The 23,193-nt window shown below is 47.9% G+C and overlaps 1 protein-coding gene across 1 annotated transcript; it reads right to left on the bottom strand.

The window, feature by feature from the left end:
• Positions 1-1,244: 1,244 nt before the first annotated feature.
• On the bottom strand, positions 1,245-3,092 carry LOC141462660 (endonuclease domain-containing 1 protein-like). The gene is made up of 2 exons (XM_074144646.1): positions 2,808-3,092; positions 1,245-1,790 (listed from the first exon to the last, which is right to left on the bottom strand). The coding sequence occupies exons 1-2, from the start codon at positions 3,090-3,092 to the stop codon at positions 1,245-1,247; spliced, it is 831 nt and encodes a 276-aa protein (XP_074000747.1).
• Between the last annotated feature and the right edge of the window lie 20,101 nt (positions 3,093-23,193).

Raw genomic sequence — 23,193 nt, 5'->3', positions numbered from 1 at the left:
TGCTGTAGGTGCTGGGGCATTACTGGTAGTGGAACTTTCAGTGGGAAGCAAATTATGGTTTACACATAAGGTGACCCCACAAGCCAGCACTGCAGCAAATATAATTTTTATTTTCTGCTACTCAGGAAGTAAATTCTATGGCATACATTGACCTTTCACACCCATGGAATAGCTTTCACAAAATCAGTTATACATAAATCTGCAGAACAGGTTCAGAAGTAGAGCAGAGAATGAAACCCAACCAGTGTATCACAGAAATTTACCTTTGAGGGGTCAAAGCCTGCTGTATATCTGATCCCTGAGCCTGGTTGTCTGATACCTCAGCTCCTGCTCTCAAGGTGCATGGTCCAAAAGCAAGCAAACCAAAACAAGCTAATAAAATGATATAAGCACGGCCATCATGTAAATTCAGGGACAGGGAGCCTAGTGATTCATCTATGTTATTTCCTTCCTTCTCCTTGCTTTACCTATCTACAGAGTTCAGGAGAGCTGGGATGTTCCTCCTGTGCTTAGTTGTCTTCCCCCTTCCCACCTTCCTCTCTCCCTTTATCCTTTGCTGTGGTCACTGGCTGCATTGGTCAGAAAGTATTTTTAGGATAATACTACCAGACTCTCAGCAATCCTTGGGCCCTTTGTTTTCATGGTCCCCGGATAAATCAGAGAGTCACCAAGTTGCTGAGGTTGGGAGGGACCTCTTGAGGTCCTCTGGAGCAGACCCCTGCTGAAAGAGGGTCAGCTAGAGCACGTTGTCCAGGACTGTGTCCAGTCAGGTGTTGACTGTCTCTGGAGATGGAGACTCCACAACATCTCTGGGCAACCTGAGCTACCCTAGAACAACCCCCTTCCTGAGGAGGTGAGGGACAAGTCACCAGCACAATATCAGGGATAGCTAAGGAGTAGAGGAAGGAACTACAATCTATATATGGGCATGGAGAAAAGGGAAAAAAAGGAAAGCTGCTCTAGTCTCAGTGACAAGCTCTGATTTCCTTGCCCATGGGCTGTTTTCCAACCTGCCCCTCAGAGTGACCAGGGCAAGGACTCCCTTCTAGGGTGGGCAGCAAAGCAAACCAGCAGGAGTCTCTGCTGACGTCTTTCTCCCTTTAATCAGAGGAGAAGGTGCTCTGAGGGACAGAGCTGGAAAGGAACTAGAGGAGGAAGCAGGACGGACACTGCATGGGACATGTGGTGATGCTGCTAGTGGTGAAGGGTGACAAGCCTTTTACAGCCGGCATGTGAAGTGGGGCTTATTTCCGGGGACAGTCGCTGTGAAACAGAGAAACCTGGCCCTTCCCATAGAACTGGGTCAACATGTTTTCCAGTTGCCCCAGCCTGAGGGTCTTGACTGCATTCTTGTTGTTCTCCGCAATGACCGCCCAAGTCCTCTTCCGGTTTTTGCCCGTGTCGCAGCAGGCACTGGACCAGATGTAGCTGGGTATATTAACCCTCCTATTAGCAATATAGTTGTTCCCAGGCACGGCGCCCACGACAACGTAGGTGGTCTTACAGCCCTTGGTCTTAGCGGTCATAATTTTCTGCTCGTACTTGTTCCAGGCGCCGCCGTTGAGTTTCGCATTCTGTGGGATTATGTTGGTGAGGCTGAAGGTAGCGTTCCTGCTGATGTTGTTGGGTTGATGGCCACTGGGGTTCAAATGGCCGCGGTTCAAACCGTTCAGGTTCGTGTAGTCTTGGGAGATGGCCTGGCTGTTGCTGATTTGTTCTAAGGTAACATTTGACTGATTGATGAGGTCAGTCTCTGTTTGCATAGTATTGGAATAATCTGAACCAATCAACTTGAGAGATAAAGAGGAAAAGGCGTTAGTATTGGGGATGGGAGTAAGGGAGCAGGTTTCCCTGGAGCAGAAGTCTCTGAGTGCCGAGAACCCACTTTTTGTCCTCTCAGTTTACAAAAATGCATGAAGCAGAGAGAAATCATAAAGCTGCTCCTCCCCAATGAACACAAGAGATTAAAAAACAAACAACAAAAAGAAGCTCAGAATCTGCCTGCTCTTCCTTTGACTTGTGACCTTTGAAACCCAGCCTGCAGCCTGTGGTGGGAATGTGGGTGGATGCATGAGACAAGGAGCATTTTCCACGCTCAGGTTTGAAAGGTGACTTTGGTGAGACACCTCTCCTGCCACATCTCGTTCCCTTTCCTCCCTTCTCCACATCCCACAACTGCCCAGGCCTCTCCCCAGTTCCTCCCACCCCCATTGAGCACATCCAACCTCCATCACCTCCATCAAATCACGCTCTCATCAGCCCTGGCCTTTGCTCTTTTCAGCCCCATTTCCACAAGAGCTCTCTCTGTCTCCATGACAGGTTTTCATTCCTTTTTTTTATCCAATCTGTCAACACCCTAATGTATTCCAAGCTTAGGGAAAACAAGCACACAGATATTGTCTTTGAAGTTTGGGTGTCTTAAGGCATCCTTGAAAGTGGATGGGATGGGATGATGTTGAGCAGAAAACCCCCACGGAGCCCTACCAGGAGGAGATCTCAGACTCAGATTCTTCTCCTGCTTCACCCCTCACTCAGGAAGAAGTATATGTGTATCACACTCCTGAGACACCAGTGTTTGCCTTCCTCTAATGTGATGTTCTTTTAAGTTCAATGCGGATAAATGGGCACTTTTAGGACATGACTCATCTCATCCTCCTGCTGATGTCTCAAACACAACAGAGGAATCATAAGCTCAAAGTGTTTGAAGTTAGAAGAGACAAATCAGAGGAAAAGGAAGTGTTTGGTTAAAGGCTGCAGTTCACCTTTTAATGACTGGAGGGTGATGTGCTGTAAGAGAGGACACTCACCTGGGGCTCAACCATCCAGATGCTTCCAGGTCTCTTGCCAGGTCCAGGCTGGTAGAGGTAAGCGGAGTATACAGGAATACGCAGGTCTCTGTTGTACAGGGTGGCATAGTGATACTGGTTGTTGTAACGCTGGCAGATCCAGGCTGGGTTGTTTGGCTTCAGGGCATCATTTGGAGGTTTTTTCTGGAAGAAAAACTGAGGGCAACTTTGAAAGGATGTCACCACCTCGGTGCGTCCCAGCCAGAGGCAGCTCGCCAAGACCTGCAGGAGCAGCAGCAACAGCATCATGGGGAGGATTTCAAGTGAAGGGCTCTTGCTCACCTGGAGGGCAAATGCAGAGAGACACTAAGCTTGGAGGAAGCTCATCATGGCCTGGAGTCATTTTTGTGCTTGTGGGACAAGGCTAGCAGAGGAGGGGACAATGAGAGATCAAGGAGGGGACAATGAGAGATCAAGGAGGGGACAACTTCAGTCCTCCTGGATACGGTAAAATCAATAGGGGAATAAAGGTGAAATATAACAGAGGTCTGAGGTGCCTAGAGGAGGAGCAGCAGTGGGAGAAATCAGCCCCTCTGAGGAGTGATCCAAACTCATCCCATGTCTAATCAGCTCACACAGCAAAGTTTTCTTGCACCTGAGGCATGCTGTTGGGCAAAGGGCCACCTTTTCCAGCTTACTTGTGTTGGCCGAGAGCTCAGTGGGAAGGCAGAGGCTTGAATGCCAGCAGCAACAGCGTTGGTTTTGGTTTGGTTTGGTTTGGTTTGGTTTGGTTTGGTTTGGTTTTTTTTTGCATTGGCACTGGAGAAACAAGCCTGAAGGCACCCAGGGGCTGGAAGCCCCTGTTTCAGTGTATCATCTTGCTCCCTTCTGTTGTGAGGACCTTTCCACAGCAGAGATTTGGAAACTCACCTTGCATATTTGCCCTTTTCTTATTCTTTTCCCTGACCCTCATTTATTAATAGGGTTGAGATATAAAAGGGTAAAGATTCCCTTGCTCTGACCCAAGACATCTGGTCCCTTATCTCTTTACTAATGCTGGAGCAGGAATATGGAGACCTGTAAGCTGAAACCTGAGAAGAGCGAACCACAAGAAGTGACTTATTCCGGTACTCTTCCGAGCGTGACAGAATCTGCCCCAGCTCGGGCAGAAAAGTTATTGAAAGGTTCTTCTTTTGCACCAGCCCCTCCACAAGCTGAAAATATAGCTAGCTAACTTAATATCAGATATGTAGAAACCAACCTACCGTCTGAAAGAGCAGCACACAAACAGTATTTCTATGCACAGGTCTCCGCTGGCAGCCCCAAAGTGGTAGAGGAGTTTCAAACGCCTCTGCTACAGCCTGAAAGTGGCTGTGACCTTGGAGGGTTTATATATGATCTCCAGGAAGGCAGCATTGTGTAATTCCGTTTTGATAGATTTCTCAAATGGGGTTTAGGGGAAGTTTGTGCAGGGGTGCAGCCAGGACCAGTGGTTTTCCAGAGAGGCCTTTTGCAAGGTATCTGCTTGTGCATCTGTTCCCAAGGCTTCCCATACTTATTGTTTCCCCAAAGCATCCTTGGAGAGGTCCAACAGTTGGCCTGGGCAGCAGGTGAGCAGCAGGAATATTGCCACCACTTCAGAGTGTCCCACCAGGCTTTGGTGACTTCCCCAGATGTGGGGGGGGACATTGCCAGAGCTGCCGAGGGCTCCAGATCTAATGGGCCTGGGAGATCAGCTTCTGGGAGTGCCAGTTCAAAGTGAGGTAGTTTATACCCTTTTGGGAATAGCATTTCTTTTGTGAGGTTTTGATCTGAGCACCACCAAAAGTGATTATTTTTTTTCCCTAGAGCACACCTGATGTTATTTTTTCAAAGAGCAGAGATTAGGGTGTGTAGTGACAATTTCCCACCTTCTTCCAGTCTCTTCTGCCTCTAATTGTCTCTCTGATACTCTCCAGATCTTTAATTTTCTATGTTTCCCATGTTCTCCCAAGTCATTCCTTCTGTCTTCACCCTCCCTAATATAAAATGTAAAGAGCTGCAAAATACAGTGGATACATAAGCTCAAATGTTCTCTTTGGAGGGGGGATGATAGAGCTCAGCAAGGGCAGCCAGAGACAGAGACTCCACCACATCTCTGGGCAGCCTGTTCCAGGGCTCTGGCACCCTCACAGTAAAGAAGATCCTCCTCAAATTTAGATGGAACTTCCTGTGGTCAAGATTGTGCCCATTACCTCTTGTCTTGTCACTGGGCACCACTGGAAAAAGACTGGCCCCATCCTCCTGACAACCAGCGTTTAAGTATTTAAAAGCACTGGTAAGTTCCTCCTTCAGTCTTCTCTTCTCCAGACTAAAAAGACCCAAGTCCCTCAGCCTTTTTTCATCAGAGGGATGTTCTAGTTCACTAATCATCTTTGTAGTCCTCTGCTGTACCCTCTCCATGAGTTAGAATCATAGAATCCATAGCATCATAGAATGGTTAGAGTTTGAAGGGACCTTAAAGATCATCCAGTTCCAACCCCCCTGCCATGGGCAGGGACTCCTCCTACTAGAGCAGGTTGACCAAAGCCCCATCTGGCCTGGCCTTGAACATCTCCAGGGATGGGGCATCCACAGCTTCTCTGGGCAACCTGTTCCAGTGTCTCACCACCCTCACAGGAAAGAATTTTTTTCCTGATATCTAATCTAAATCTCCCCTCTTCCAATTTAAAACCATTACCCCTTGTCCTGTCACTACATCTCCTGACAAAGAGTCCCTCTCCGGCTCTCCTGTAGGCTCCCTTCAGATATTGGAAGGCTGCTATGAGGTCTCCCCGGAGCCTTCTCTTCTCCAGGCTGAACAACCCCAGCTCTTTCAGCCTGTCTTCATAGGGCAGGTGCTCCATCCCTCTGATCATCTTTGTGGCCCTCCGCTGGACCCGTTCCAACAGGTCCATGTCCTTCCTGTGTTGAGGACTCCAAAGCTGGACACAGTATTCCAGGTGGGGTCTCACGAGCGCAGAGTAGAGGGGTAGAATCACCTCCTGCAACCTGCTGGCCACACTTCTCTTGATGCAGCGCAGGATGTGGTTGACTTTCTGGGCTGCCAGTGCACACTGCCAGTTCATGTTGAGCTTCTCATCCATGAGCACTCCCAAGTCCTTCTCCTCAGGGCTGCTCTCTAGCCATTCTCCACCCAACTTGTATTTGTGCCTGGGATTGCCACATTCCAGGTGCAGGACCCTGCACTTGGCTTGGTTGAATCATAGAATCATCATAGAATCGTCCAGGTTGGAAGAGACCCTTGGGATCATCGAGTCCAACCATCTACCCTACACTACAAAGTTCTTCCCTATATCATATCCCCCAACACCACATCTAAATGTCTCAAACACATCCAGGGATGGTGATTCAACCACCTCCCTGGGCAGCCTATTCCAATGCCCAACCACTCTTTCTGTGAAAAATTCTTTCCTGATGCTCAGTCTAAACCTACCCTGTTGGAGCTTGAAGCCATTCCCTCTTGTTCGGTCATTAGTTACCTGTGCGAAGAGACCAGCACCAACCTCTCTACAGTGTCCTTTCAAGTAGTTGAAGAGAGTGTGAAGAGAGAACTTCATGCGATTTGCACGAGCCCATCTCTCAAGCCTGTCCAGGTCCCTCTGGATGGCATCCCTTCCCTCCAGCATGTCGACTACACCACCGAACTTGGTGTTGTCAGCAAACTTGCTGAGGGTGCACTCTATCCCACTGTCCATGTCTCCGACAAAGATGTTGAACAGCACTGGTCCCAGTACTGACCCCTGAGGAACACCACTCACCACTGACCGCCAATTAGACAATGAACCATTGACCACAACCCTTTGAGTGCAGCCATTCAGCCAGTTCCTTATACACCGAGTGGTCCATCCATCAAATCCATGATTTTCCAATTTTGAGACCAGGATGTCATGCGGGACAGTGTTAAACGTTTTGCATAAGTCCAGGTAGATGATGTCTGTTGCTCTGCCCTTGTCCACCAAGTCTGTGGCAGTATTGTAAATGGCCACCAAATTTGTCAGTCACGATTTGCCCTTGGTGAAGCCATGTTGGCTGTCTCCAATCACCTCTTTATTTTCCGTATGCCTTAGCAGACATTCTAGGAGGATCTGCTCCATGATATTGCCAGGCACAGAGGTGAGGCTGACTGGCCTATAGTTCCCTAGGTCTTCTTTTTTTCCTTTTTTGAATATTGGGGTTATGTTCCCCTTTTTCCAGTCAGTGGGAACGTTGCCAGATTGCCACGATTTCTCAAATATGATGGAAAGTGGCTTAGCAACTTAGTCTGCCAGCTCCCTCAGGACCCGTGGATGGATTTCATCACGTCCCATGGACTTATGCACCTTCAGATTCCTTAGGTGGTCTCGAACCTGATCTTCTCCTACTGTGAGCAGTTCTTCATTTGCAGAGTCCCTGTTTCTGCCTTCTGTGACTTGGGCAGTGTGGTTAGAGCCCTTACCGGTGAAGACTGAGGCAAAAAAGCCGTTCGGTAGCTCAGCCTTATCCATACCCTGGGTGGCCAGGTCTTCTGTTTCCTTCTGGAGAGGGCCCACAACTTCCCTAGTCTTGTCTTTATCCCTGACATATTTATAGAAGTTTTTCTTACTCTCTTTGATGTCCCTGGCCAGATTCAGTTCTATCTGAGCTTTTGCTTGCCTGATCTGGTTCCTGGCCACTCAGACAGTTTCTCTATATTCTGCCCAGTCTACCCGTCCCTACTTCCACCCTCTATAGGCCTCCATTTTGTTTTTGAGCTTGTCCAGCAGTTCCTTGTTCATCCGCACAGGCCTTCTGGTTATTTTGCCTGACTATTTCTTTTTTGGGATGCACCTCTCCTGAGCTTGGAGGAGGTGACCCTTGAATACCAACCAGCTTTCCTGCCCCTCCCCTCTCCCTAGTTCCCTGTCCTTCTTGAACTAAGAAGCCCAGAACTGGACACAGTGTTCCAGATGTGTCCTCACCAGGGCAGAGTAGAGAGGGAGGATGACCTCCCTCGACCTGCTGGCCACACTGTTCTTGATGCGCCCCAGGATGCCATTGGCCTTCATGGCCACAAGGGCACATTGCTGGCTCATGGTCATCCTGTTGTCCACCAGGACTCTCAGGTCTTTCTTTTTCTTATTAGACCCTCAGGTCTTCTCCAATTTGGCAGCCGACAGATTCCTAGATGAAGTATTTAAATTTTTTTCTGTGTCACAGTTGAAAAGAAACAGGACTTGCAGCACTTTTTGAGGGAAAGTGTTTTGAAGTCCACATCTGGCTTTCTCCTATTCTCCTAATAGCTACCTCAGCTTTCTTTCTATCAGATGCTCACAATCAACAGTCCAACCTCCTGCTCAAAGCAGGGCAAGCTATGAGGTAGCTGTCCAAGTGCAGGGAAATGCAAATACCTCTCGTGACTGCAGCGCAGGAAAAAGGGGATTTTGAACCTGCAACGTCAGAGGAGGGCACTCTTTCTGCTGCAGAGAAAGAGGTGCCAGCAGAGCCTTCTCTTGAGTCTTCGGTCCCCATGGAAGAAGCAAACGAGTAGCCAGAGAGACACTAGATTGAGCAGTGGAGGCCTTCAGGAAGGAGTAAATCCCAGCAGCAGAAGCCAAATGGGCACGTGAAAACAAAATGCAAGAAAGGGAAACCTGAACTGAGGAGACCTATGCTGTTCTGGGCTGTTCTCCTTAGAGGGCAGCAAAGATCTTGGTATGCCAGGGCCGCAGGCAGGACATGAAGAAGTCCACATGCTGGACAGGCCACCTTCATTGACCCCTGTGTCACCTCTGCTTTTGGGATGTACGCTGCTGATAGGAGAGAGGGCAGAGGAGGAGTGTTGAAGCCTCAAGGCCAGCGCACTCTTTTGCACCAAGCAGGATGCTGAGACACAAATGTCTCACCCTACTGCTATGCCAAGTATGTTCCCCCTTGCCAGGTGTTTGAAGGAGCATGAGCTTCAAATGCAGGTTGAAAAGCTGACCCAGACCAAAGATTGGAGGTGCACAGCAGAGGCAGCAGCTGCTTCTTCTGCCCCTCCTCAGTGTCCCAGAAGGGGTCTCAAAGCAGCTCTCTGTTAAGGAACATGGCCCACCACCCCTGCAAACAACACAACTCTTGTCCATGGCCATGGAAAAAGTATCACATTCATGGGAAAAAATTCAGGAAAATAGCTAATGATGCAAAAGATTGACTAGGTTGCCTAATCCCTCCAAGGAGAACAGGTGGATATTATTAGTTTTAACCAATTTACGATGGGCTATTCTTCAGAATGCTGACTTATGCCAATCCTTGCCTTGCGGAGACAAATGTATTCAACCCATCCTTTCCCCATAAGGATCAAGCAGTGGCTTTGACATATTACAGCTCAGCTGGGAAAGCTGGCACATGATTTGGGTAACTTGAGTTCTATTAACTCCACCAGCCTGTCCCTGTGTGTGTAGAGTGGGTAACACTTGGGGACAGTGGGGTCTCCTTCTTGTCACTGAAGCATCACTCTGCTACAAATACTCACCAGCTGAGAGCTGTCAGGTTGCCTGTCCCTTTTCCATCTGAAAAAGCAATGCAGACCAAGTCACGCTATCACTGGGGTCACGGCTCAAGGTTTCAAAGCATCTTTTTCCCACGTACCCAGGAAGGAGCTTGCTTCTTGCATGGTGGCATGAAAATGAGTAGAAAACTTAACACCTTAACAGGTGCATCCTAACACCTTTTGTGGACTAGAAATGGTTGCAGATGCAGTTGACGTTTTGTCAGATGGATGGGTTTCCCCACAGAAAAAAAATGTTTGCTCGATGTTCAAGAAACTCAACGCCATGACTCAGGGTGGGGAGGATTCTTGAATGTTTTATGGTGCTGCACAAGAAAGGACGAGTGTCGAATTGATGGGGAAATCGTGCCATTGAGGCCAGGGCTGGGTTCAGGGATGGAGGAGGTGTATGCTTGCAAGAGGAAAAGGAGGGACCACGCACATTCGTGTCAGTAAACATGGATTGCTCCTGACTAGACCTTCCTAGCAATGCCTCCTCACATGGCCTGCGTCGTGAAAGATGAGCACCAAAGGGGAGGTTGAGATAGATGTGGGATTTGTCCTTGTGCATTTTGTGGGGCTCATGAGACTCCTTTTCTCCATCCCTCCATTTACTTCTCCCTCAAAGGACTTGCTCGTGCAAATCAGCAACACAACAACTTTGATGCTATATGCAAAATAGTCAACCCCAGCCTTCAGCACAGCCTGCTAAGGCGATTTGGTAAAGAAATGCACTTTTCTTGCAACCTGGGAACATGTCCCCTACCCCTCCTCCGGGCTTTGAACACCTTTATGGACAGTGGGTCTCTGACCTCCAGCAAGGTGCAAACTTTATCTGGAGAAAAGCAGCAGCACCAAGCTGATGCACTGCGCCAGTTGACTGCTGGTCTCAGTGACAGGAATGGAAATCACAGGGGAGTAGGTCGAACTGGAAAGTATCTCACACCTCGCCGTTGTTGCTCATGTAAAATCGAGGTCCCAAGACATTAAAAGGCTGCATGTTGTTTATTCTCAGTCATCCAGAGAAATTGGCCTGCAGGAACAATCTGTCCCCAGAGATAAGAAAATAAAATTTATTAATGGCTGGTAAAAACTCATAGGTTTTTATGTTTCTCTACTAGTCATGGACTGACTTTCTATTAGAAGACGAATTACAGTGCAAGTTACAAACATTGCAATTAATTTTCTTCAGTGTCATTATTGCAATTAATTGCAATAAGGTTAGATAATGTTAATGATACATCATTGATAACATTACTGATTTAAAAAAAAAAAAAAAGCCAGTATGGAGGATTTCTTTATCTACCTTCTGCCCAGTGATGTTGAAGGGTAAAACACACACAGGCACAAGGTATTGAAACTCTGTACTTTTTTGTTTCCTGAATACGTTGTTTGAACAAACCCCATCCTGTAAGTCACAGAATCACAGAATTGTAGGAGTTGGAAGTTTCCTCTGGAGACCATCTAGTCCAACCTCCCCGCTAAAGCAGTCACCCAGAGCAGGTTGCACAGGAACACATCCAGGTGGGTTTTGAATATCTCCAGAGAAGGAGAATCCACCACCTCTCTGGGCAGCCTGTTCCAAGGCTCTGGTACCCTCTAAGTGAAGAAGTTCCTCCTCACATTTAGATAGAACTTTCTGTGTTCCATTTTGTGTCCATTGCCCCTTGTCCTATCACTGGGCACCACTGCAAAATGCCTGACCCCATCCTCTTGAAACCAGCCCTTTAGATACTGATAAGCTTTCATAAGATTCCCTCTCAGTCTTCTCCAGGCTAAACAGACCCAAGTCTCTCAGACTTTCCTCATAAGAGAGTCCCTTGATCATCTTTGTAGGCTTCCACCAGACTCTCTCCAGCAGTTTCTTGTCTTTCTTGAACTGGGGAGCCTGGAACTGGACGCAGGACTCCAGATGTGACCTCATGATGGTAGAGTAGAGTGGCAGGCTAACCTCCCTTGACCTGCTGACCACATTCAATGCACCCCAGGATGCCATTGGCCTTCTTGGTCACAAAGGCACATTGCAGTTTCATGGTCATCCTGTTGTCCACCAGGACTCCCAGGTCTTCTTCCACAGAGCTGGTCTCCAGCAGGTCAGCCCCCAACCGGTACTGGTGCAGGGGGGTATTCCTCCCCAGGTACAGCACCCTACACTTGCCCTTCTTGAATTTCATCAGTTTCCTCTCTGCCAAACTCTCCAGCCTGTCCAGGTCTCGTTTAATGGCAGCACAACATTCTAGTGTGTCAGTCTCCCCTCTCAGTTTTGTATCATCAGCAAACTTGTTGAGGGTACACTCTGTTTCCTCACCCAGGTCATTGATGAATAGATTGAACAGGACTGGACCCAGTACTGACACCTCGGGAACACCGCTAGTTGCAGGCATTCAACTGGACTCTGCACCACAGATCACAACCCTCTGAGCTCTGCCACTCAGCCAGTTCTCAATCCACCTCACTGTCCCCTAATCTAACCCATGCTTCCTGAGATTACCTATGAAGATGTCATGGGAAACAGTGACAAAAGCATTACTAAAGTCAAGGTAGACAACATCCACTGCTCTCCCCTCATCCACCCAGCCAGTCATCCTATCATAGAAGGTCATCAGATTAGTCAAGTGTGATTTCCCTTTGATGAATCCATGTCGACCACTCCTGATGACCTCTTTTTATTCTACATGCTTGGAGATAACATCTAGGGTGAACTTTTCCATCACCTTTCCAGGGATGGAGGTGAGGCTGACTGGCCTGTAGTTTCCTGGATCCTCCTTCTTGCCCTTTTTGAAGACTGGCATGATATTAGCTTTCCTCCAGTCCTCAGGCACCTCCCCTGTTCTCCATAACTTTTTAAGAGGATGGAGAGCAGCTTCGCAATAATATCTGCCAGTTCCCTCAGCACTCACGGGAGATCTTGAGCTTGGAGGAAGTAGTGCTTAAATATTAGCCATCTCTCTTGCATCCTCCTTCCTTCTAGAGCTTTAGCCCATGGGATTACTTGAAGTAGGTAACTTCCGAAGAGGCCAAAGTCACCTTTCCTGAAGTTCAGGGCTGTAATTCTACTGTTTGCCCTGCTTCTTCCATGTAGGATCCTGAGCTCCACCATCTCATGGTCACACCATGAGATAAAAGTCCCACCTTCCTAGCCCAAAATCTATCAGGGTCTCAGCAATCTACATCTACAAACAAGCACAAGGCAATGCCAAAACCAAAACACCCAGCTGTTTTTAATAAGTCCATTATGCTCCATCCCATCCAGGGCACTCTGAAGATGTCGCAGGGGGAGAAGGAAAACAGCTCTGCATGGTGCTGTCTCATTGAGGAAGGGGCTTTCCCAAGGAGCCAGAGAAGTAAAGCTGTCCTGCTCAGTGTCAGAAACCCCGATACAGGGAAGGGGTTTGTGCACTCAATAATGTCCAGCTATTGCACGTAGCAAGTAGTGCAAGCCCCAATACAGGGAAGGGGTTTGTGTGCTCAGTAACGTTCAGCTATCACACGTAAGAAGTGGTGCAAGCCTCAACACAGGGAAGGGGTTTCTGTGCTCGATAGTGGTCATTTATCTCATGTGGGAAGTGGTGCAAGGCTTTAACACAGCAGTTACGGAGACCACAGCACCCGGGTTTTGGCTGGGGAACGGCATGAGTACAGCAAGCCGGCCGTTTTGGATCCTTACCCCACAGCAGAAAAGCTCTTTATCTTTGAACCCAGCTTACCCAAGTCAGCAAGAGTTGAGTTGCAACTGGGTTTCACTGGCAAAACAGGATGGTGTTTGCTTACCTTGCAAATACAGGGGTAATACTCTCTGACAAATATCACATCTGATCCTCCTTTGACGTGTCTCTGCTGTTATGAACAACACCTCACGGGCTGCAGGAACAGGAGCCAGGATTTCCTGAGCTCCAATCTCAGCTTTGAGAGGGACTACCCAAAGCACTCTGGCAAACTCCTAAATCCCCTGCCACAGCCTCCCTATCTCAGCAGGACCGACATAAGGCACTTGGGAGCTTCTGAGTGTCCCAAACAGGACAGCAGATGGACACGGAAAGGACATTCAGTTCATCACCTGCCTCCAGAAAGGTTTAATACATAGTACACCATTCCTGGCACCTGCCTGTCCCGTCTACGCACAAAAAACTTACTATTGTAGACTTTGCCACATGCCTGGGCAATGCATTGTCTATTGCATTGTCTAACTGCATTGGCTGCCCTTCCTGATGGATTTTTAAGATTTTTTTTTCATATTGTAAATCCTAAATGCATTGGTTACTGAAGTTGCTGAAAGGTTGACTTAACCTTCAGTGGCTCAGCACGTTAAAGAGAAGGAGGTCAGCCTTCCTGAAGTACAAGCTGCGATTCAGGACAGCTCCACAGTTCCATAACTGGAAAGGTTTTTTATATGAGAGAGGCAGCAGGGGGAAATAACGCATGAGTTCACTCTTTGCTTTAGGTCTCGAACTCTGCTCTTTCCCTTAGTGAATGATTTTATGACTGACCATTATGTCTGTGTTTAAAAGTGTCTGTACTGGAAGGGTTTGGAAATTCAGATTTGCACGTGCTTGTAGCTGAACACAAGCGTGCCTTTGTGCTTGACTTGTTTCTCAAGTTAACAGAAACCATGCTGAGATTCGGTCACAACAACCCCAGGCAACGCTACAGGCTTGGGGAAGAGTGGCTGGAAAGCTGCCCAGCAGAAAAGGACCTGGGGGTGTTGGTGGACAGCCGGCTTAACATGAGCCAGCAGTGTGCCCAGGTGGCCAAGAAGGCCAACGGCATCCTGGTCTGTATCAGGAATAGCGTGGTCAGCAGGAGCAGGGAAGTCATCATGCCTCTTTACTGGGCACTGGTGAGGCCTCACCTCGAGTGCTGTGTTCAGTTCTGGGCCCCTCACTACAGGAAGGACATTGAGCTGCTGGAGCGTGTCCAGAGGAGAGCCACCAAGCTGGTGAGGGGTCTAGAGAACAAGTCCTATGAGGAGAGGCTGAGGAAACTGGGCATGTTTAGTTTGGAGAAGAGGAGGCTGAGGGGGGACCTCATTGCCCTCTACAACTCCCTGAGAGGAGGGTGTAGAGAGGTGAGTGTTGGCCTCTTCTCCCAAGGGAATAATGACAGGACCAGAGGAAATGGTCTGAAGTTGTGGCAGGGGAGATTTAGACTAGATATTAGGAAGAATTTCTTTACCGAGAAGGTGGGCAGGCACTGGAACAGCCTGCCCAGGGAGGTGGTGGAGTCGCCATCCCTGGAGGTATTTAAGAAACGTGTAGACATGGCACTTCAGGGCATGCTCTAGTGCCTGAGATTGTTGGTTTGTGTCTGTTTGTGGGTGGTTGTGGGTGTTTGGTTTGGTTTGGTTTTGGTGTTTGGTGTTCTAGGGTTTTTTTTGGTTTTGTTTTTGGTTTTTTGGGGTTTTTTTTTTTGGTTGGACTCAATGATCTCAAAGGTCCCTTCCAACCAAAAATTATCACTGATTCTGTGATTCTTTGATTCTATGATCTCAAGTACAAGGTCCTCTAAAGTGAAGGGAAGAAGCATCATTATAGGCATGGTAAACCTCAAGCTCTTCATTGACCTTAATGTTAGGAGGTGGCCACAGAAAGTAGAAACTAGGTCAGCTTCAAAAAGATGAGCCTCCTTGTATTGGGCACTCTGGGACTAAATCAGAAAGGCCAAAACATAACACGAAAGTGATCTGGGGCAATGGAAAAATCCCTTCTTACATGCTCTGACCATCTTAAAATGACCAGGAGCACTTTGATCTGCTGCTCAGTGCAGAGGTTAGGTTACTGATATGCCATACCTACAGAGCTGGAAGTACCCAGAAGCAGCAGATACCTTCAGCTTGCCTGGCTCTCAGAGACTCTTCCAAGATACTTAACAAATAGCCTCCAGAAGTTGTCTTGGGGAACTGGAGCAAGGTGAGAAGATTCTTTCAGATTAAGAAAGGGGAGATGTCATGCCTATCTTTAAAAAAAAAAGGATTAGGAGAAAAAGAGGGAACCTGCAGGCTGCAAGGATAAATTTCATTTCTCTTCATTCCAGAAGGACTGCTGAGACCAACTTTCTGCAGGCACCTGGAAAGTAACAGGATGAGGGGTAGGTCAAGACCAGTTTTTTTCAAACCAGTCTGCTTTCCTCGTCTGACCTGGGAAGAGACCTTGTGGGTAAGGGAGAGGCCGATGGCTTCATATCGCTTCTCTTCACAAAGGCTTTGGATCATGTCTCCCGTGGCAGTGTTTGAGAGACCGGAGGCTCATGCAATGCATTGGGATACATGTGGGAAGTGCTGGAGAGCGCTCCCAGGGAGCTGCCTTTAATGGTCCAGAGCAGAGTGGAAGAACACAGCCACGGGTTTCCACAAAGCCTGTCCGAGGTCCTGTTCAACGTCTTCATTGGTAGCTCAGCTGATGGAGGAGACCATATCCTTATTAAATTCACAGATTGCTCCAAGGAGGAAAGGAGCCCAAGGTCATGGGGGAGTGGGGGTCTTACTCAAAGCAATCAAAAGAAATCAGAGAAACATTTTTGGGGAAAAAACCCAATACCTTGACATTCATTGCATAGTAGGAGAGCCTTCAAGACATATTTTGTAATTGTTACACTTCATTCTGCACTGCTATCCCCAGCCCACTATTAGAGTCATAGAATCATGAAATCATAGACTGGTTTGGAAGGGATCTGAAAGATCACTGAATTCCAGCCCCCCTGCCATGGGTAGGGACACCTCCCACTACAACACCAGGTTGTTTAAAGCCCCATCCAGCCTTGCCTTGAATACCTCCAGGGATGGGGCATCCACAGTGTTATGGTTTGAGAGAGCCCATAACAATCTATTGTCGTTAGACAATTATTCTATCACCCGATGACCCCTCCCCACCCGGAAAGGGGAATCGGGGAACACAAAGAAAACACAAAGGTTGAAGTATAAATAGATTTAATAGACTAAGACTAAATAATTAACAATAATACTAAAAAATCAGTATTAATCCCGATACTGATATAAGATATACAGAAATTATACTCAGCCATCTATATCAGTAGGAAGCTGTGCACTCCCAGCAGTGGATAGCAAGTATCAGACACTGCGAGCGCAATGGCTTCAGGAGGAAAGGGAAGGCCTCAGGGCTCCGGCACTGGGGCAAGGAGTTGTCCGGACCGCCAGCATCAGGGAGAGAGCCCGCTACGCAGCAAACTTTTCTAATTTATATTGGATGTGACGTTCATGGTATGAAATACTCCTGTTGGCCAGCCTGGGTCAAATGCCCAGGCCTTGCTCCTCCTTGTCCCTGCACCTGGCAAGGCTCGAAAACACTAACCTTGAATCCCACAGAGCCTGGCTGGCTATAAAATAAATATTTTCACAAATTCAGACTCTAGAGTCTTCTAAAAGTGTAATATTCCCCAGCATTAGAAGAAAAGTTAGTCCTGTGTCTCTCAACCCAGGACACACAGTTTCTCTGGGCAACCGATTCCACTGCCTCACCACCCTCACAGTAAAGAATTTCTCCCTAATATCTAATCTAAATCTACCCTCTTTCAGTTTAAATCTGTTAGCCCTCATCCTATCACTACAATACCTGATAAAGTGTCCCAAGAGTCAAAAAAGTTCTGAGAAGGGGATTGGATCAGATGGAGACAGAAATTTTGTGTGGTCAGACCAGCCTGGGCAGCTGTTGGAGGGCAGAGCACAAGACCGGAATTGTAGATATCAGCACTAATCTGACAGTTACAGTGCCTAAAGCTGTTGGCATCTGGTGGTGATGTGATGTTGGCTCTGACAATGGTGAATCCTCTAGTCCACCATGGTGCAGTATGCAATGGTATCATGATATGGCATTTTGGCATGTGCTTCCCCAAGGATCCCCAACATAAACACCTGTGAGGCCCCACCTAGAGTGACAGATGAGTTTTGGGCACCTCATGTCAATAGAAGGTGTCAACCAGGAGGAACGCAGGAGTGGGAGATCTATGTTCTGAAAAATGCAAGTCGTGATGAACAACTGAAAAGTTTTTAACTTTTTATAAGGAGATTTTGGGGGGCTGGGGAGAAGCATTCAGCTACACACATGGTTTCTGCTGCTCTCCTTGCCCACGCTGGATGAGTCAGCCACGGATTAAATTTTAAGCAAGACTAAGTGCAGTTTGGATTAGACATTAGGAAGGTTTCTCTAACTTTCCAGGGACTGGAATATGCTCTCTGGAGAGACAGTGGGGTCTCCGTTACGGGATGTCCTTCAAGTAAACCACAAGCATAATTACTGCTGGGGTTTGGTTGGGAAATGTATGGGATGACCTTTGAGGTCAGCTGCATGTCTCTATCAGCCTTATAACCCATCTTGAGTTCACTGTTGATTTACTGTGTGCCTGAGATCAAATGACTAAGTTTTTTTGGAGACGTTTTCCTCCCACCAGTAAGCCATAAAACTGAATTTTGCTCAGTTACCCTGAAAAGTAGCCACTAGTGAAAACGTGCCCTGAAGGCGTGAAAGACTCCACAACTGCCTGATTAAACAACATCCGATGTGCTTCTGACCAACATCCTTCCAAAATGTTGAAAAGGGCAGCTTCTTTCAGTTTAATGTCTTTGCAGCTGCCACCACATCCCTGTAGATTTGGTCTTTAGCTGAGGGAAGTGAAGAGGTCTCCCCCGAAGTCCTTCAGCTCAGTTGCATCTCTCCCAACAGCAGTGATGAAGACATTTTTTGCTGTCCCTAAGCCATCTGGGGAATGCTCAGCAGCAAAGGACAGTTCTGAGTCAGAGCTCCTTTCTTCTTTCATTTTACCCAATCTTTTAAACTGTCTGGATCTGCCAGAGACACCAGTCCCTGTGGCACTTTCATATCTCTTTTCTTCAGACACCAAAGACTGTGGACCTTGGTGTCCACTCTGAAGTTAGGAAGACACTCCCATTTGCGGGTAGGTGCCTCTTGTTAAAGTCGTCCTTTCCAATCATCTACTCAAGTGTCATCAAAATTTGAGTAGGACACCTTAAAAAGATGCACCTTTGCTACTGGAGATAACAGAGGTCTCAGCTGGAGACAATTTCTGGGAAAACTATCCTTATACCCCAGAGGCCTCCAATGTGTTCCTCTTGTTGCAAGGGGAAAGAGGAAAATAAACAGGATCCAGTGAAATGGGGCTGGCCATTTTGATGTGGCTGTCAACAGTCAAATCACCTAATTCAGTAGCTCTGGGCGGAAGGGGCAACACTTACAGTCAAAATACACCCTGAAAATAGAGTCACAATCCAAGAGCCAATTACCAAACTCATAGCAGTTTCCTGACCATCACAAGGCAAGAAGTATGTGGGGGACTTTAGGCCCTAGGATGTGGGAATCTGGACACTTGTGTCATCTGGAAATCATTTCAAGACCAGGTTGGACAGGGCTCTGAGCAACCTGTCCTCATGGCAGATGTCCCTGCCCATGGCAGGAGAGTTGGACAAGAGGATCTTTAGGGTCCCTTCCAACCTAAACCATTCTATGATTCTATGATCTGCACCTGAACCCAGCTTAGCATCCCCCACTGATGTGCCCATAGTGGCACTACAGAGGAGCACAGGAAGACAGCCTCCGTCTTCCTCTTCAGCTGTGGCTGAGGTTTTGCATAAGGTCTGGGAGCCAGAGGAGCACCATGAGACACAAACCTTGATCTGTCCTTAAATCCCCCCTTGGTCCCCATCCAGCCTTCTCTTCTTCCCTTTGAATCTCACTCTTCTGCTTCTCTTCTCCCGATTCCCCTGGACCCCATAGTGCTGCCCTCCTCCCTTCCTCAGTCCCTGTCCTAGATCCCTACAACCTTGGCTTCAGTTTCGCTATCTTTAAGTTCACCATATGTTTACTCCTATATTAAATATGCTATTAATATAAATATATTTTTATATGAGAAATCTCTATATAGCAGACAATATATAGAGAGACACTTTTATATGCTATGTATTCATTCATGTAGTATATTGTATACATGATAGGCAGATCGCTGTGACTTAATCATATAGATCATCCACAGATTCAGAAGGTTCAAAAACCTGCATATTTATTCTCCCGGTACTTGTGGTCCTGTCTGCGTTCCTGTTTTCCTTGTGTTAACAGCAATTTTTTAAGCACTATACCGCCTGTTTCCTACCAGGCACAGCTTTGTACTGTCAGATGGATGGGAAATGAAGGCTCTTCTCTATGAAGAAAATCTCTGCTGCAATCAAAGTGATCTTGATCTTGATCTTTGATCACTTTGATCAAAGGGACATCCAGCATAGGCCATTTCTCTGGGCCCCATTGCTCACTGGGCAGAGACAAGGTCATGGATGCTGTGGGTCATCCTCGGCCTCCAGCCTGGGTCAGTCACTACATATCTCCCAGCTGACTTTCAGGGCTGTGTTTTGGGGCTTGTCTTCTCCCCATGTCAGCACCCCAGATGTTATTCCTTTCCCATCCAGCTGCCTGTCCTTACAGAAATTACTCCCTTCAACGTAGACCTCTTGGGAGCAAAACAGCACCTCAGGGGACATCCAATCTAGGAGTAGTTTGTGAATCCAAAACAGCTACCTTGATAGGCCTGCAGGATTTATTCATGCTGTTCTCCTTTGAGTTGCAGCATTAACTCTTTTAGAGGTGGAAGGTCTATGGGATTAGCAGACCACGGTTGCCCTCTTTGTGGTGGGCCAGCCTAAGCAGGTTTAGGCTCCAGCTTTCCTGGAGTGAGGCCAGTCCCAAAAAGTCAAGAGACTTTAAACTGCACAACAGAATTTCTAACCCCTTCCTGAGTGCTTGTTTCAGTTTAAATTCATTTAAATGAAAGGGGGCAATGAGAAAGGCAAAGGACAAAAGTTCAGGGAGGGCATGAATGGGAAGAAGGACGCCTGTGGTTTTGGACCACTATTGAGGAAGAAGATTGGGAAGCGGTTGCGCTTTGTCAACATTTTGAGGAAAGACAGCAGCAACACTGGTGGTGCAAAAACCACGGGGAAGACCTACAGAAAGAAGGTTTAGGAGGAGGAGACAGGGGTGGATGCTGTAAATGAAAGCAGGTCCTGAAGACTGAGCCAATGGGAGAGAAATTTTTCCTCCGGAATGCAGGATGGGATGGTACAGGAGATATGTGTGGGCCAACACTTATCTCCTGTACTTGAAAGTATTGAACAATGGCAATGGTGAAAAGGTGGATTAAAATGAAGGCAAGCTCATAGCTTGGGTGTCCAGGCAAGATGTCACTCAACCCCTGTATTCCCTAAATTATCCATGACTCCAATTGGGTAACAGGTAACATAACGTTGTAGGACACACTGTGCAGCATTTGAGTGCAACCTGACCTGTGCATTCCTGCTAATATTTGGCCTTCAAACCCAGAAAGGTTGCAAAAAATGGCATTTCCTGGACAGCAGTGCTTGTTGGACACCTCCAGTCCTGGGTGTCCTCACTCCATGATGATTAAAGCTCCATGAGGTAGGGGTGAGCACATGCGTGGTGGAGGTGAGGTTCAGAAGATGCTGAGATTTGAAGACAAAAGCCTCATGGAGGAGCAGAAGGGAGGGAACACACAAAGCTCTGTGGGGGCTGGAGTGTGTGAAAGGGAAACTACTGCATCTGTATTAGGCAGTTTCTGACTCAGAGGTGGGGGAAACGTACGGTTGCAGATCACTTGCTGGGCAAGGGGAGTAAGTCATCTTCTTCACAGGGGGTGGCACAGAGTTCCTCCTGTCACTGGGGCTAATCTGCTGCAGCTGGGAGGATTTTCCCACTGCCCCAGCCACAGGGATTCAGGCTGCTGATCCCTCACCTTTGGGGTGGGAGAGGAAGAAAGGGACTTGTTCCTTTTCTGATTCCTGGAAAGCATAAAGGGGAAGAAGGGCTTATTCTCTCTTCTTCTTTCCAAGAGACGGACACTGCCTGTGCACGTCTTTTTGAGGAAAAGGCACTCCTCTCCACACAGCCCACATCTTGCCCAGGGCGGAGGAGGTCAGAGCATGGCCTTGGAGCCACTCATTTTCTGCAGATGTGCCTAGAAATTGTCCTCAAAGCTCCACCAGGAGCCCCAAGTGCCTTTTCGCAGTGGGAGCCCATGGAAACAGGGCTTGTCAAGGGGTTTGCCATTAAAAAAAAAATCTCTTACTCCAGTCATTCCCAAAATAGACTATAAAGTCGACCACCTCCAGTTTTTACAGGACCACAACCATTTCGAAATACTGTGTCCAGTTCTGGGGTCCCAGTTCAACAAGGACAGGAAACCACAGGAAAGAGTCCAGCAGAGGCCTATGAAGATGATCACGGGAATGGAGCACCTCTCTTATGCGAAAAGACTGAGACCTTGGTCTGTTTAGCCTGGAGAAGAGATGACTGAGAGGGGATCTCATCAATGCTTATCAATATCTAAAGGGCGGGTGTCAGGAGGATGGGGTCAGGCTCTTCTCAGTGGTGCTCAGTGACAGGACAAGAGGAAACTGCCACAAGCTGGAACAAGAGAAATTCCATCTCAACATGAGGAAAATCTTCTTTCCTTTGAGGGTGCCAGAGCACAGGAACACTCTGCCCAGAGAAGGTGTGGAGTCTTCTTCTCTGGAGATATTCCAGACCCACCTGAATGCATTGCTGTGCAACGTGCTCTGGGTGATCCTGCTCTGGCAGGGGGTTGGACAAGATAATCTCCAGAGGTCCCTTCCAATCCCTACAATTCTGTGACTCTGTGATAGCAGACACAGGAGTCACTGACTGACTGACAGGACACCACGTTGCAACTCAGCGCCCAAGGGAATTTTCAGAGGCTTTTAGCAGCATGAAAGGAGGGAATATGTTTCTGTGCCAAACACAAAGACATGACTAACGTCCCACATGCAGGCAGCTGCTCACTCCAGGCTCTGACAAAGGTCTGTGACAGCTGGGCTTGCTTGGCATGCTCACTTGTGCACATAGGAAGAGGGTGACTTTTGATAGGCACTATTTGTCAAAGACGCTGTTTTTGCAGCAGAAGGGTTCAGACTCTGAGTACTTCAACTCTTGTTGATGTTCAATGGCCAACCCAACTCTCAAGAGCAAATATCGGCCATGGATGGGAAGCAGAGGGAAGTTTTCCCTCCCCTGTTCTCTGAGTTAGAAAGAGCTTCAGTCATGCATGGGAAACTTGCTGACTGGGAGCATGTGGAGTTGTCAGCACAGATGCTTACAACAACAAAATGAAAAGCAGATGCCGAGAATGCCACATGACCATTTTTCACCCGTGAGTGTGAAAGAACAGCAAATTCTCCTTTCAAACAGATGCTCTGCTGCAGCCAGGGGATGGGAGTAGCACGGGGCCTTGGTAAGTTCTTCTGATCTGCCCAGTGCTGGCACTGAACGAGCAGCTCCCAGGCATCGTGGCCGTCCACCTCCTGTGAGGCAGAGCCTTGCCTGGGATGGGGTGAGAGCTTTGCCAGGTTGCTCCAGATCCCTAATCACTCTTAGGAGGAACCTCAGTGCAATGCTTGCCCCTCTGAGGAGATACCATTGCAGGGAGGAAGAAGCCTTGCTCAATTTTATCAGGGCGGATGAAGTCCTGCGGGCACTGTGGGGAGGGCTGGGGGGAGCAGATAAAAAGCTTTATTTCCTGGAGATGGAAGATGAACTGTCAGGCATGTATTAGCCCTGCAGCACACCCAGCACCCAGCATGCCAAATGCTGTTTTCCATTGTTCCCTGGTAGCAGCTTTGTCCTGCAGCAGTGCCAGTGATAGGCAAACCCATGCAACACCAGCTAGGTCCACTGACAAACCCCAAAGAGAGATCTCCCCTCCAAACACCTCTCTGGCCAGAAATACCTCTTTTAATGAGGACCTGGCAGAGAAGAAGGGCTGGTTGGATGCCCTTGAGTTTTGTTGCAGGCAAGCTGCAGTGTTCTCATCACTGAATCCTTCTGGTCCCCA

Source organism: Numenius arquata, chromosome 2 (genome assembly GCF_964106895.1).
Source record: "Numenius arquata chromosome 2, bNumArq3.hap1.1, whole genome shotgun sequence".
Taxonomy (NCBI): Eukaryota; Metazoa; Chordata; class Aves; order Charadriiformes; family Scolopacidae; genus Numenius; species Numenius arquata.
The sequence above is the reverse complement of the archived record's forward strand: the minus strand, read 5'-3'. Positions and strand labels throughout refer to the sequence as shown.

What these genes read in the sequence shown, in the direction of transcription:
- LOC141462660 (XM_074144646.1), bottom strand. Translation starts at nt 3,092, where the DNA reads ATGCTGTTGCTGCTGCTCCTGCAGGTCTTGGCGAGCTGCCTCTGGCTG. An exon ending in TCTGGATGGTTGAGCCCCAG is followed by an intron (nt 1,791 to 2,807) that starts GTGAGTGTCCTC and finishes TTATCTCTCAAG; the next exon opens with TTGATTGGTTCAGATTATTC.